Here is a 15,455-nt window from a genome sequence, read left to right as displayed (position 1 = left end):
GCCACACATCCGTTTTGAGTGCCACAGTTCTGTTTTGAGCTTTATGCTGAGGTGTGTCTGTTTTTGTTACAGTCGTACCTCAGGTTATAAACGCAACTAGGGTCAGGGCCTTTTCAGTACTGGCCCAGACTTTGTGGAACGCTCTGTCACAAGATACTAGGGCCCTGTGGGACTTGACATCTTTCCGCAGGGCCTGCAAGACAGAGCTGTTCCGCCTGGCCTTTGGTTTGGACTCAGTCTGACCCTTATGTTTCCCTCCCCTTATGGTTTTGATTTATGGGCTACGACTAAAATGAGGCTGCATTTTAAATTGTATTTTAACCCGTATTTTAATAAACTGGTTTTTTGTTTGTTTGTTTGTTTGTTTTCCCCTATTGTGTTTTATTGTAATTTTATTGGTGTTAGCCGCCCTGAGCTCGGCTCTGGCCAGGGAGAGCGGGGTATAAATAAAAATTTATTAATATTATTTATTATAAATGCTTTGGGTTACAAACACTTCGGATTACAAACTCCACTAACTCAGAAGTAGTACCTCGGGTTAAGAACTTTGCTCCAGAATGAGAACAGAAATTGCGCACTGGCGGTGCGGCGGTAGCGGGAGGCTCCATTAGCGAAAGTGTGGCTCAGGTTAAGAATGGTTTTGGGTTACGAACAGACCTCCAGAACGAATTAAGTCCGTAACCCGAGGCACCACTGTATTTATTTTGCGTTTTCGTGGCTCTTTTTGGTGTTACTATGTGGAACTCAGTTCAGCTACTGACTGATTGATTGTGTGACCACAGTACATTGTTTATTGCTTTCATTTTACAGATCAATGGTCTGGTTAGATGGTAAAATTCATGTTAAATTGCTGTTTTAGGGGTTGTTTCTTAAAGTCTGGAACGATTAATCCATTTTTTTGCATTACTTTCTATGGGAAAGCGCGCCTTGGTTTTGGAACACTTTGGTTTTGGAAAGCTTTGGTTTTGGAATGGTCTTCCGGAACGGATTAAGTTTGAGAACCAAGGTACCACTGTACCAAACAGAACTATGAAAAAGATTTTATATCCAGTGGCACACAAAGATTTGATCACATGCTCCAACGTTTTGCACGAAAAGAGGGACGTTCTCTTGCTTTAGAGTAGAATGTCCCTATTGTATTAATTCTTCTACACAAATAACCCAAACAGTAGCTGGCAGGCAACAGTCTCCTCCTCTGTTGCCTCTCCTGTTCCTGCCATTGTCTTCCCCTTATTGTTTATACTCCAACCAGAGGACATTAAAAGTCGTTGTAAACTAAGAAAGAAATCCAGAACAAAAGGAATGCACTAAAGCCAAGTAGAAGTGCACCGGGTGGGAATAATTAATCACACAGGAGGAAAGAACAGCTTATTTTCTCGTTTTGAAGGGCAGCCTCATTAGAATTATTGCAGAATTATTGCAGAATTACATGGAATTATTGCAGAATTACATGGAATCATTGCAGAATTATCTAGCAACGGCTTTCATTTTAGCGAGTTTCAATTAAATACTTCAAGTAATAGCACCAAGACAGGTGGCACTTGTAGCCTTAGTGCCTTGCTCAGTCACCTATTTTTCCTAGAAGTCTTCCCCCAACCCCCCAACCCAGCCTGCTGTCAGATTGCTTTTTATTGCCAAATAAACTTTTATTTCCGTGTATTTGTCCAGGCTTTTTCAAGCATCAACTGTCATTCTGCCCTTCGGAGGCTTATGTATGCATTTACTGCCACCTCTGCTGTTTTATATGTTTATTGCTGTAATAGTTGTTTCATTGTTTTAGTTGTTTTGCTGAGTGAGGTTATTGTTGTTGTTTACAGCTCCGAGGGCCTTCTAGTGGTTCCCTCACTGTGAGAAGTGAGATTACAGGGAAACCAGACAGAGGGCCTTCTTGGTAGTGGCTCTACACCCTGTGGAATGCCTTCCCTTCAGATGTCAAGGAAATAAACAACTCTCTGACTTTTAGAAGACATCTGAAGGCAGCCCTGTTTAGGGAATTATTTAATGCTTGATGTTTTATCATGTTTTTAATGTTCTGTTGGGAGAGGGTCAGAGCGGCTGGGGAAATCCAGCCAGATGGATGGGGTATAAATAATAAATTACTACAACTACTACTACTACTACTACTACTACTACTACTACTACTACTACTACAACTACTGTGCCGTACAAAAAACACTGAGTAGGAGGGCATTGCAGACGACCCTTGGGTTCCTTCCAGCTCTAAGATTCTATGATTCTAAGAGCAGCCCACAATAAGATGCTGCAGCAAACATCCAAAGATGCCTTTCTACAAAAGTTGATAATATCATTTTACCCTCAGCAAGAGTATTGTTAGCCCAGAAATGGAAGCAAGAAGAAATTCTGACAAAAGAAGAATGGCAGACGAAATTAATGGACTATGCAGAATTGGACAAAATGACGGGAAGGATTCGAAACCTGCGGGACCAGAGATTTACAGAAGATTGGGAAAAGTATATGAATTATTTGAAGAGCAATTGTAACCAACAAATTACGCTAGTAGGACTACAAGAAGTTTTGTAAGGAGAAATATATGAAGTGTTACAAAGTAGATAAAGATAGAGATACTGGTCATGAGTTTTAAATGTACAGTAGTACCTCGGGTTAAGTACTTAATTCGTTCTGGAGGTCCGTTCTTAACCTGAAACTGTTCTTAACCTGAAGCACCACTTTAGCTAATGATGGGGCCTCCTGCTGCGCCGTGCCGCCAGAGCCCAATTTCTGTTCTTCTCCTGAAGCAAAGTTCTTAACCTGAAGCACTATTTCTAGGTTAGCGGAGTGTGTAACCTGAAGAGTATGTAACTCGAGGTACCACTGTAATAGGGAAAGTAAGAAATGGATACTAAGAGATTAGATTGGAGAATTTTCAGACAGGACTGATGGAAGTCAAAAAAATTGAGTAAGATGTAAAAGTATCTGAAGAAGTGTGCATGCACACGAAAGCTCATACAAAGAACTAACTTAGTTGGTCTTTTAGGTGCTACTGGAAGGATTTTGTTTTGTTTTGACTATGGTAGACCAACACAGCTACCTATCTGTAAATGTAAACGTATGTTTAATTACTGTTGAAAATGGTAGGTTAAAAAACTATATATATATATATATATATATATTACCCTGGAAATCATATATCCATACCACCCAACATTCCCTTGATGAAAATTAGGACGTGTGTTTTCTGGTGCTGCAAAAGTCAGCTGTTTTGCACAAAAGAGTGACACCTCTGCAAGCTCCAGATCATCCCCAGGACATTCTGGGATCAAATCAGAAGCCAGGGTGTAATTCTGTAATTCTGGGAATATCCCGGGAGAACAGGAACGGCTGGAGAGTATGCATCCCCACACCCTAAAACCCACCAGCACAATAAGTAACTCTCCCTTTCTTTTTGCGCCTCCCAAACAATTACTTTATATAAAAAGTAAGCTTTGCAGCCTGATCTAGGCTGGATCTAGACACGGGGGGACGGGGGACGGGGGGGACCCGCTATAGATAGTCAGAAATTAGATTGTTACAGTGCTTAAAAAAAATAAAAATAAAAAAAATGTTTAGGGGTACTCGCAAGAAAATCACCATTTTATAGTTCAAATTGGGAAAAATAAATACAGCAAATGGACAAAAGTACAAAGGACATGCATATACGCAGCAAACAGCTCACATATAAGGCACGCAGGGCCGCAGCTGTCAAAACTCTTATTAAAGACCCACGTGCAAAAACAGCACAAGCACCTTGCCTTTTGCTACGACGTTTTGTTGTGTGCGCGGGAGGGGAAAACTATGCGGGAAACTGGCACTGCATCTTTCAAGCTATCTTTTAAAAATACGTCTATAGATGCAGCTACACGGTGCTTCCAGGACAGCCCCACAGAGTTTTCCAAGCATGAACGGGCCTTGAGGGAAGGGGGCAGGAGCTAGCGGCGTGCGGCTAGGAAGGCTCTGCTTTGTGATTGGTTCCCGTAGCGGCAAGGAAGCCCGGGCTGCGCTCCCCCCCCGCCTTTGTTGTTACTGCTGGAGGAGGCAACAGAAATGGCATAGACGAGCATACTGGATCCTAAGAAGCTTGCTCCTGCAGCTGAAAGCAGCTTTGCTTCTTGGCAGAAAGAATGTCAACAAAAATGTTTAGGGGTATGCGTACCCCTGCATTCCCGCACTGGATTGTTATCACAAAAGAAAGAAATCCCTATGGAAAAGTGTGTTTTAAAATTTCCTGCCCTCTGGCGCCATCTGGTGTTGCGTGTTTATAGCGCATCCAAATTGCTGTTTCTTTACCAACGTCGAAAATTCCTTTAACATTTTTTTAGTTTTATAAAAACACAGTTTTATAAATACACAGCAGGGGTCAGCAAACTTTTTCAGCAGGCGGCTGGTCCACTGTCCCTCAGACCTTGTGGGGGGACAGACTATATTTTTTAGGGGGGGTGCGAACGAATTCCTATGCCCCACAAATAACCCATTTTAAATAAAAGCACACATTCTGCTCATGTAAATACACCAGGCAGGCCCCACAAAGAACCCAGAGATGCATTTTAAATAAAAAGAAACATTCTATTCATGTAAAAACAAGCTGATTCCTGGTCCATCCGCTGGCCGGATTTAGAAGGGGATTGGGCCAGATCCGGCCCCCGGGCCTTAGTTTGCCTTCTCATGGTACAGAGTATCAGCAGGACCAGGAATCACACTGGCCCCAGTGCAGTGTTTTGATCACATGAGTCTGAAACATCAGCGATGAAAGCGCAAAGGTGTGGAATGAAAACAGGCCACAGGGTGGTCCTTACCTGTGCTCTGGGCGGCTTTGACGAGCCCTTTTCTCAGCACATCCTTAAGCCAGGCCCTCACCCGTACCTCGCCTTCGCCCCCTACCACTGATACCACCAGGTTGGGGCGCGGGATTTTCCAGTGGTGCATTACCAGGCCATAAGCAGCAGCGGGGTCAGACGTGTCAGACAGGCGAATGAACTGCAGTGGGAAGAGTGAGAATGTCAGCCTCAAGATCTCCACCCCCATCGTTCTGCCCAGACACTGAGATCCAGCTCCGAGGGCCTTCTGGCGGTTCCCTTGCTGCTAGAAGCCAAGTTACTGGGAATCAAGCAGAGGGCCTTCTCGGTAGTGGCACCCGCCCTGTGGAACACCCTCCCACCAGATGTCAAAGAGAAAAACAACTACCAGACTTTTAGACAGGCAACCCTGTTTAGGTAAGCTTTTAATGTTTAATAGACTATTGTTGGAAGCCGCCCAGAGTGGCTGGGGAAACCCAGCCAAATGGGCGGGGTATAAATATATTATTATTATTATTACTGTTGTTGTTGTTGTTGTTGTTGTTGTTGTTGTTATCTTCGCTCATAACTCTGCCACCTCCACAATCTATCCCCTTCCAGGAAAAACCTTACCTTGCTGGGTCTGCGGCCGGTGCCCACAAACTTCACCTCGCCATAGGCATCGGTAGGACCCTCTGTTGTGTGCTGGGCCGAGTCCCATTTGCTGACAATGGCTGCTCCAAAGGCGTCTTCCGTGGCTACAGCGATGTGCTTGCTGCGAGGGCTGCCGCACTGGCACAAACAAGGACCCCTACGGAACGGGAAAGCACAGAGGAGAGATCTGAAAAAGAGTTTACCCCTAAGTTTTTTGGGGGGGCATAGACAAAAGACTGTTCTCCTTTGGGTCCACACCTTGGGTCAAGAAGGGCCCCGGCAGCTGAGAAAAAAGTATATATCTATAAAAAAATGTACGCGTGGAGTTAGGGATGGTGGAGCAACTCCGTTTGCTTTTAAATGCAAATCTATCGAATTTGCAGTTTCCGAAACACTAAGAGAACTAAAAAAACAACAACAGCCATCCTTCAAAATTCACACTTTTCCAAGTTTTGTACAAAATCTGAGGTCCACGGGGCAGTTTACAAAATCAAAACACAAAAACACGTACCATAGTAACAAACAAAAACAATACCCTCCCAGTTACAGGCCGTCGATTGTTTAATTAGCCTAAGGCCTGGGGGGAAGAGGAATGTTTTTGCCTGGCGCCTAAGATTATGTAAGAAAAGGAGCCAGGTGAGCCTCCCTGAGGAGAGTATTCCGTAAGCGGGAAGCCATTGCAGAAAAGGCCCTGCTCTCAGGTCGCCTCTGAATTCTGCTCCAGATGAAGTTCTTAAGATACTGTATCAATGACTTCCTCTTTTCTCTTTCCATTGTTCATTTTACATATCATAAATCCCTGCATATTTTACAAAAACTATACCATTCAGTTCAGTGGTACCTCGGGTAACATACGCTTCAGGTTACAGACACTTCAGGTTACAGACTCCGCTAACCCAGAAATAGTACCTCAGGTTAAGAACTTTGCTTCAGGATGAGAACAGAAATCGTGCTCTGGTGGCACAGCGGCAGCAGGAGGCCCCGTTAGCTAAAGTGGTGCTTCAGGTTCAGAACAGTTTCAGGTTAAGAACGGACCTCCGGAACGAATTAAGTACTTAACCCGAGGTACCACTGTATTCATTATTGCATCCATCAAAATTTATTTACACTGCTGAATTTATCTTAAAGCTGAATTTATCTTAAAGCTTTCCCATATACTCAATAAATGTTATCCAATCTTTTTTAAACATATGCCCTTCTTGTTCCCTTTTTCTATATGTTAAGTCTACAAGTTGTACTGTATACAGTGGTACTATACTTTGGTTCTCGAACTTAATCCGTTCCGGGAGTCCGTTCGACTCCCGAAACGGTTCGAAAACCAAGGCACAGCTTCTGATTGGCTGCAGGAGCTTCCTGCACTCAACCAGAAGCCGCTTCTGATGTTTGGCTTCCGAATGGCGTTTGCAAACCAGAACACTCACTTTCGAGTTTGCGGCATTTGGGAGCCAATTTGTTTGGGAGCCAAGCCATTCAAGAACCAAGGTACCACTGTATTCTGTCAACTTTAGTTTCCACGCTGTCTTCAGAGGCAGCCCCACGTATAATGTGGTGCAGTAATTTGGCCTAGAGGATATAAGAGCATAGATGACAGAAGTCAGGCTATTCTAGTCCAGATAGGGGTGCAGCTGGACCACTAGCCAAAGCTGATGAAAGGCACCTCCCACCACCAAGGCCAGGCGTCAGCAAACTTTTTCAGCAGGGGGCGGGTCCAATGTCACTCAGACCTTGTGGGGGGCCGGACTATATTTTGAAAAAATAAATAAATAAACGAATTCCCTATGCCCCACAAATACAGTGGTGCCTCGCAAGCCGAAAAGAATCCGTTCCGCGAGTCTCTTTGTCTTGCGGTTTTTTCGTCTTGCGAAGCAAGCCCATTGATGGCTTAGCGGATTAGCGCTATTAGCGGCTTAGCGGATCAGCTGATAAGCGGCTTAGCGGATCAGCTGATAAGTGGCTTGTTGTTGTTGTTGTTTAGTCGTTTAGTCGTGTCCGACTCTTCGTGACCCCATGGACCGGAGAACGCCAGGCACTCCTGTCCTCCACTGCCTCCCGCAGTTTGGTCAGACTCATGCTGGTAACCTCGAAAACACTATCCAACCATCTCGTCGCCCCCTTCTCCTTGTGCCCTCCATCTTTCCCAACATCAGGGTCTTCTCCAGGGAGTCTTCTCTTCTCATGAGGTGGCCAAAGTACTGGAGCCTCAGCTTCACAATCAAAGGGGGGGGAAAGGGAAAAAAAACCCACAGGAACTCGCAAGACATTTTTGTCTTGCGAAGCAAGCCCATAGGAAATTCGTTTTGCAAAGCACCTCCAAAACGGAAAACCCTTTCGTCTAGCCGGTTTTCTGTCTTGCGAGGCGTTTGTCTTGCGGGGCACCACTGTAACCCAGAGATGCATTTTAAATAAAAGGACACATTCTACTCATGTAAACACACCAGGCAGGCCCCACAAATAACCCAGAGATGTGTTTTAAATAAATAACCCAGAGATGTGTTTTAAATAAAAGGGCACATTCTGATTCTATGATTCTACTCATGTAAAAACACCAGGCAGGTCCCACAAATAATCCAGAGATGCATTTTAAATAAAAGGGCACAGTCTACTCATGTAAAAACATGCTGATTCCCTGACCGTCCACAGGCTGGATTTAAAAGGCGATTGGGCCGGATGCGGCCCCCGGGCCTTAGTTTGCCTACCCATGACCAAGGCCTTCTGGGCAGCAATGGATTCAGAAGTGCTCCAAGCTGCATACCTGCTCCTTCAGAGGGAAAGCAAGCCCATCAATACCAGGCAACCTTCCTATTCATCTGATCTAGTGAACCACCCACCAACAGTGTCTCCTGCCTTATCTGGCTTGAGCTTCAGTTTATTGGCTCTCATCCATTACCAAGGAAATGCCCTGGGGGACTTAGGTACCTTGTGTGGGGACCTGATATATCTTGTCTTTCGCGCACACGTGCATTTTCATGTACACGAACACTTAAGTTCTCCAGTCATGTGCAGCCTTTCATTCTCACCCATTGGCGAGAATCACATTGAACTGTTACCTATAACTTCATTGTAGGAGAAGTTTGCTTGTTTAATGCTTTTGAGTGCAAATAGTATCAGACCTAGGCTGTGTGCCTAGGCAAATTAGGTATTTCCTAGCTTAAATGCACGGTGCTCACCTGCACCAATTCGCCTCAAGCCAGCTCATAGTGCACTGAGACACCGAACATAGAAAAATGTGTTTTGAGTCGATACAGTTCTGCAGTGGACACAAACAGAGCCAACAACATAACTTATGAAAAAAGGAAACTCTTGCGATCAAATTACTTGCACCACTAGTGCAAGTCGGTCATTTTAGACTCTGGACTTAAGACAGTGGTACCTCAGGTTACATACGCTTCAGGTTACATATGCTTCAGGTTACAGACTCTGCTAACCCAGAAATAGTGCTTCAGGTTAAGAACTTTGCTTCAGGATGAGAACAGAAATCGGGCTCTGGTGGCGCGGCAGCAGCAGGAGGCCCCATTAGCTAAAGTGGTGCTTCAGGTTAAGAACAGTTTCACATTAAGTACGGACCTCCCAAACAAATAAAGTACTTAACCTGAGGTACCACTGTAGTCTTCCCCCCCCCTCAATAATTTTTATTAAATTTTCCACAATTATAACAAATATTGCAACAAACATTGCACAACCGAAGTGCAAACCAGAACAAACACAGGAAACAACATCAAAGAAAAAGCAAGCAAACAAACAAACAATAAAAACGAACTTAATTGTTTTTAAAACCCAACCTTATGAACATATTAATTGACTTCCTCCAGTCCCTCCTTTCTGAGTTTCCTTGTATCTGAATGTAACAGCTTTCCAATATCATTATTAAACAACAATATTCCAATTATAATCAAATTTATTCACTTTCCTTACTGTGGACTTAATAGTCTTAGGTCACGTCTGCAGCATATATTTAAAGCGCTCTGATGCCCACTTTAACAGCCATGGCTCCCTCTGCCAAGAATCCTGGGAACTGTAGTATGCTGAGGGTTATTAGGAGACATGCTGCAGAGGGAAGTGAGGGGCAGATGGAGCTCGTCCACCTAGGAAGGTACCCCATCGAGGAGAAGGAATACTCTGATCCTAAACCTTCACTTCCTTGCAGAATAATCGTTTGAAGAAGAAAAGGCTAAGTAGTAAACCCTACCCAAATCTAAAGTGGAGTCCCTAAGATGGTTGGGTGGCACCTTGTACGCCTCCTTCGCGCAACGTCTGCAACTAAGCTGGTGCCAAACGTATTGCGCTGCTTTCCTTTGGACCACATCAGCGAGGCTGAGAGGGGGGTCTTGTCGTCTGGGCAGCCCAGGACCTCCATACACACGTCCCAGGGAGGTCACTTGGGTCCTGCTCATGCAGCTGTTTGACTTCACCCCCGGAGGCTGACTCCATTATCTCTCGAGACAGATAGTTAAAAGGTAAAGGGACCCCTGACCATTAGGTCCAGTCGTGGCCAACTCTGGGGTTGCGGTGCTCATCTTGCTTTATTGGCCGAGGGAGCCGGCGTACAGCTTCCGGGTCATGTGGCCAGCATGACTAAGCCGCTTCTGGTGAACCAGAGCAGCACACGGAAATGCCGTTTACCTTCCCGCTGAAGCGGTGCCTATTTATCTACTTGCACTTTGAGGTGCTTTCGAACTGCTAGGTTGGCAGGAGCTGGGACCAAACAACGGGAGCGCACCCCATCGTGGGGATTCGAACTGCCGACCTTCTGATCGGCAAGTCCTAGGCTCTGTGGTTTAACCCACAGCACCACCCGCGTCGCTCTCTCAAGACAGAAAGATGCCAACAAAAAATTACACGGAACTACGATTCCCAGCATGCTTAACAAACTGCATTTCCCATTATTATTATTATTATTAGACAGCTGTGCATGAAAGCCATGACAGCTAAAATGACATTAAGAATGCTTTAAATGTGCAATGTGGGTGTGACTCTAGGCACTCATCACAACCTTTCGAAGGTAATATCACCTCCTGGCCTCCTGCTCCAAAGTCCTGCTCTGGTGGCACCAAGGAGTCTACTAATCCGTTTACTAACACACGCCCTTCTTCAGGAATCAATACCAGCATGATTGCAGAGGAGGCTACATTTTTAAGCAAGCTGTTAACAGGCTGTGTGTGGTAACGGTGTGCAGCACAGCCACAGTTCCTTGGAATGAGAGTTGCAGCGTTGCAAGCAGAGATGAGTTTCCCAGTTTTCGTTTGTAAAATGTGTGTGTGTGTGTGTAAAGGGGAGAGATGACGGAAATTGGTGTATGCATACGTATACACTGGTCCATGGGGTCACGAAGAGTCGGACACGACTAAACGACTAAACAACAACAACATACGTATACACACACATATGTATACAGTGGGGTTGCCATGTGTCCCACTTTACAAAAAGCAGTCCTCTCTTGGAAAGGCTACCTGATCCAAGTCTGAATTAAAAACAAAGAACTATACAAAGGGACAGCAAGGGCCTTGAAGCTAACCATCATTACCATATTATTTGCTCTATAAGATTCACTTTTCCCCTCCTAAAAAATATGGGGAAATGTGTGTGCGTCTTATGGAGCTGCGCAGCTATCACAGAAGCCAGAACAGCAAGAGGGATTGCTGCTTTCACTGCACAGTGATCCCTCTTGCTGTTCTGGCTTCTGAGATTCAGAATACTTTTTTTCTTGTTTTCCTCCTCCAAAAACTAGATGCATCTTGTGGTCTGGTGCGTCTTATAAAGCGAAAAATACAGTACTTAGCAGCACCTAGATCAGCCTTTCTCAACCTGTGGGTCCCCAGATGTTGTTGAACTACAACTCCCATCACCCCTAGCTAGCAAGGCCAGAGCTCAGGGATGATGGGAGTTGTAGTCCAACAACATCTGGGGACCCACAGGTTGAGAAAGGCTGATCTAGATAGTGCAGCAAGCAAGCACTCAGGTCACCTGGCCCCATTCCCCTTCCCCATCCCACAAAATGCCCTGCATTTGTATTTAAAGTGTAGCAATTATTTCTAAATTTGCATCTAAACTTAAAAAAACGTCATACACAAATTATGTGCCAATTTAATGCAGATTTGGGTCCTCTTAAGATACATTTCCTCTCTGGTTGTTGTTGTTTGGCGATGTGTAAGCGGTCATCCTAACACAGAGAAACCACTGGAGGAAGCTGATGCTGAGAGGTGTTAGGCAGAAAACGCAACGGATTGGGAACAGGATGCGAACAGGAAGAATCACAGAGATGCAGCTAATATCTGGCAGTGCTGGGAGGAAGCAGAAAATAAGCTAGGAGTGCAATATAGAAGTGACCAAGAAGTAGGTAAATATGTTTGTTTCAGTTTCTCATCTTTCCAGTCTTAGGTTTGCAGATCAGTTTGTGGGGGAAAGAAGTTTTTAAAAGTTTCCACATCAGTTTTTAAAAGTCCTTATCGGCATTTTAGAGCAAATGTTCAATTCATCAGAATTTTAGTGCAATTTTCTCCCAAGCTACACATGCTTCCATGCAATTTCCCCTAAGTATTCATTTTTGCAAAGCAGTTCCTCCTAATTTTTTAGTATGTCATTTTCACTAACATAGGCATTCACCTGTTAGTGTGTGTGTGTACACACACACACACACACACACTTATTTGTACATGCCAGAAAACTGCATTGCAAAATTCGGAGAAGTGAATATTCTGAAGGACAGCTGTGCTGCTGTTTTTATATTGTTTCAGAAGTGCAAACCAGCTAAGTTTGCCATTTAAAAGAGAACAGAATCAGATCCCTCTCCCACCTATAGCAGAGGCACAGGAAAAGGGGGGGTTATGATAACACAAACCCTAGGAGCTGGAAGTTGGGGTTTCACACTGTTGCCTATTCTGAATCTTGACGAGGGCGATAAAACCAGGCTTCACTCACCCAAGTTCCCCCGGTTGCTCGATAAACGTGGTGCAGACTTTCTTCTTGAAGAGTTTGGGGATCCATGCCTATGGAGAAATCGGGAGTTATGGACACAACACTCCTGGAAAACCTACAGCCCAGGCCCATGATTTGGATCGCCCACAAAACCGGCACGGTCTGAAGAGGGATCTGTACCTGGTCTTTCTTGATAGAATTGGCCATGGAGCGGAAGAACGGAGCACAGCAGCTGCCAGATTGCAGCCGGCGTTTCTCCAGGCACTTTCTCTGGTGTCTCACCCGGAATGAGTAATTGTAAGACCGAGCAAGGTAGAGACAGCTTCAGATCCCACCCACAGGCGGCGGCAGAACCCCACCCTACCTTGGAACTTGCCTGACCGGAAAAACGCTTCAGAGAGAAGTATAGAGTTCACCGGGGCAGATTTTGATCACAGTTACTTTCACAGCAATGCTTGAATTATTGGGGTGCGTGTGTGTGATTCCAGGGAAAGCCACTCCTTTAGTCCTCTTTGTTTTCGTCACAATCACACCTCCCCTCCCGCCGGGCATGTTCGGTTCAACTCATTCAGCCAAGTTTTGAGAAATGGAGATAAATAATTATGTGTGAGTTTGATGTTCACTTTCCTACTTTTCCACCACCAAACCCCACAATTTGCTTTAATTGGATGAGGAGTGTTGTGTTGAGAAGTGGCCAAGTTTCTAATTCTTTGAATATATCTCAAAGCCTCTGGCCGCTGGGAGGGTACACCTCTTCCCACTAGGAAGAATATACAGTGGTACCTCGGGTTACATACACTTCAGGTTACATACGTTTCAGGTTACACACTCTGCTAACCCGAAATAGTGCTTCAGGTTAAGAACTTTGCTTCAGGATGAGAACAGAAATCGGGCTCCCATTGGCGTGGCAGCAGTGGGAGGCCCCATTAGCTAAAGTGGTGCTTCAGGTTAAGAACAGTTTCAGGTTAAGAACGGACATCCAGAACGAATTAAGTACTTAACCCAAGGTACCACTGTAATGGCATGGTAAAGACGAGGCTGGCCCCATCCATTGGCTAAATAAGGAACAGCTCGCTTTCCTCTTCCCTCCCCAGTCCTTTTTCCTTTTGCACTGTATTCACAACCACGCCATACATTTGAAGCACATGACTTTTCCCAAATAATCCTGGGAATGAGAGCTACAATTCCCAGCACACTTAACAAACTACAGTTACCGGGATTCTTTGGGGAAAGCTATGCAGATGGTGTAAAGAAGTCCCTTGTCTCACCTTCTTTCACAATCCTCTGTCATCAGCTATGTGCCTATTGCCTTTTCCACTCTGCTCATAACTTAAAAGGTACAGGGACAGTCACGGACGACTCTGGGGTTGCGGTGCTCATCTCGCTTTAGTGGCCAAGGAAGCCAGTGTACAGCTTCCGGGTCATGGTTGCCATATTTCAGGAAGTAGAAATCAAAGGTTGTTGAGCTTCCCCCCCCCCCACTTTTTAGGGGCCAAAGTTGTTGAGTCCCACCCCCAAAATGAGCTTTTTTTGCATAATCTCTCCCCCCCCCAAAAAAAGTTGTTGAGCCATTTTTAAACATTTTCAGCATAAAACCCAACTTCCACAATGGGTTGCCGGACATTTAAATCAGCTGACGAAAATTCTGCCTGGACGTGACTCTTAACGAAACAATTAAACCCGTGTGTTGCAAACAATTAGCAGTAATTATCAGAAATCTTATAAATCTCTGAAAATTTTTGTTTTGCAGAGAGTGCATAATTCATATATTTCATACTGTTCAGTGTTCTGTATAGATTATATAAAGAGTTTATATTGACCGCATTGTTGTACTTGGTCATCGTGTTGCCTTGGATATTACTGGACGTGACTCTTGGCAGCCAATCCAAAAAACTTTATTGTACTAGCCATTGGCCATGACAAATTTGAATAAAAAATAAACACAAGCAAAACGGGTGTCGCTACACAAATAATGGTCTCTATTTAGATATCTGCGTCTCCCTTACAGTTCACTGCTATATTGCCCAGGGTCTTCTTACAGTTCACTGCTATATTGCCCAGTAAAAGCGAATCTAAGTGAGCCTAGCTGGAGATTTGACAGGTAATTGGCTCTAAAATGGACTGTTTTTAGAAGGGGAAGCCAAGGAGCATTTAGAGGATTTGATTGCTTGCAGAACACATAGTGACTCTGTCCAGCCTTTCGGCAGCCAAATCCTGGCATTGTCTGGGAAATTCCGCATGTATGGCAGCCCTATAACTTCTTCCACCTTCACTTTACCTTCTCACACGTTTCAAGTCATTCAAAGAAGCAAAGAGAAGGTAGAAGGTGAGAAGTAAAGATTCAAACAAGCCCCGAGCCAAACTGAGCACATTTGGAAGGCTTTGGGCCTTGGATGAGTTGGGTACACACAGCCACAAACTGATGTGAGTCTGGTTTGATTGGTCCAGAGAGATCCATGGCTGTCAGGGGGGGGAAGGAAGGAAGGAAGGAAGGAAGGAAGGAAGGAAGGAAGGAAGGAAGGGCAGAGCAAGAAAACCACACAAAAAGACCCAGAGTTACCTGACCAGCTGTTGCATCTTCCTAGAAGGTAGGCCCAATATTGCAGCTCTCCTTCCGGTCTGATTCATAGCTGTCAACTTTTGGATTTGAAAATAAAGGATCAGCAGCCTCACCTGTCCTGGAGACAGTCTACAGGATATCTAAAAATCCAGGATAGCAGCGGGAAACGGCCCTGAAATAAGGGAATTTCCCACCCAAGAAAGGGAAGGTTGACAGCTATGGTCTGATTTGCTGCCCTGCAGGTTCAGTGCCTCCACTTGTGAAAACGCACCACACAGGGTCATAGTCTCCTGCTTAACTCATAATAAATCTTGGTTTGAAGTGCAAAAACAATAACATTTGTTAGATAGAAAACTAGGCCCAGCAAACATTTGGGCATTTGTGAACCTGATAGATTGACATATGGGCCTCCTAATTTTGAGGTCTGGCGACATCACTAATAATTGTAAGAAGTAATTTTAAAAAATACCAGTCTCCTCCAGGAGATAAAGCCAGGCTGGTAGATGCTTAGTTTAAAAGAAGCTTCCTTGTGTCTCAAAGTAGTTGGGCTCAAATACAAC

General features: G+C 44.7%; 1 protein-coding gene and 1 long non-coding RNA gene across 2 annotated transcripts in view; one reads left to right on the top strand and one right to left on the bottom strand.

The window, feature by feature from the left end:
* Nucleotides 1–12,684, bottom strand: part of TRPM4 (transient receptor potential cation channel subfamily M member 4) — a 50,886-nt gene extending 38,202 nt beyond the window's left edge. The window contains exons 1-4 of the mRNA XM_083709094.1: nt 12,516–12,684; nt 12,339–12,406; nt 5,403–5,580; nt 4,791–4,971 (exon numbers count right to left, since the gene is read on the bottom strand). Coding sequence (XP_083565220.1) covers nt 4,791–4,971; nt 5,403–5,580; nt 12,339–12,406; nt 12,516–12,542 — 454 coding nt within the window. The 5' untranslated portion in view covers nt 12,543–12,684. The remainder of the gene's footprint in view (nt 1–4,790; nt 4,972–5,402; nt 5,581–12,338; nt 12,407–12,515) is intronic.
* Nucleotides 6,299–15,455, top strand: part of LOC310830275 — a 274,706-nt gene continuing 265,549 nt past the window's right edge. Inside the window, exon 1 of the long non-coding RNA XR_014557522.1 lies at nt 6,299–6,428. This is a non-coding gene — a long non-coding RNA (uncharacterized lncRNA). The remainder of the gene's footprint in view (nt 6,429–15,455) is intronic.

This window comes from Podarcis gaigeae, assembly GCF_964106915.1.
Source record: "Podarcis gaigeae genome assembly, chromosome: 13".
NCBI classification, from domain to species: Eukaryota; Metazoa; Chordata; class Lepidosauria; order Squamata; family Lacertidae; genus Podarcis; species Podarcis gaigeae.
The sequence above is the reverse complement of the archived record's forward strand: the minus strand, read 5'-3'. Positions and strand labels throughout refer to the sequence as shown.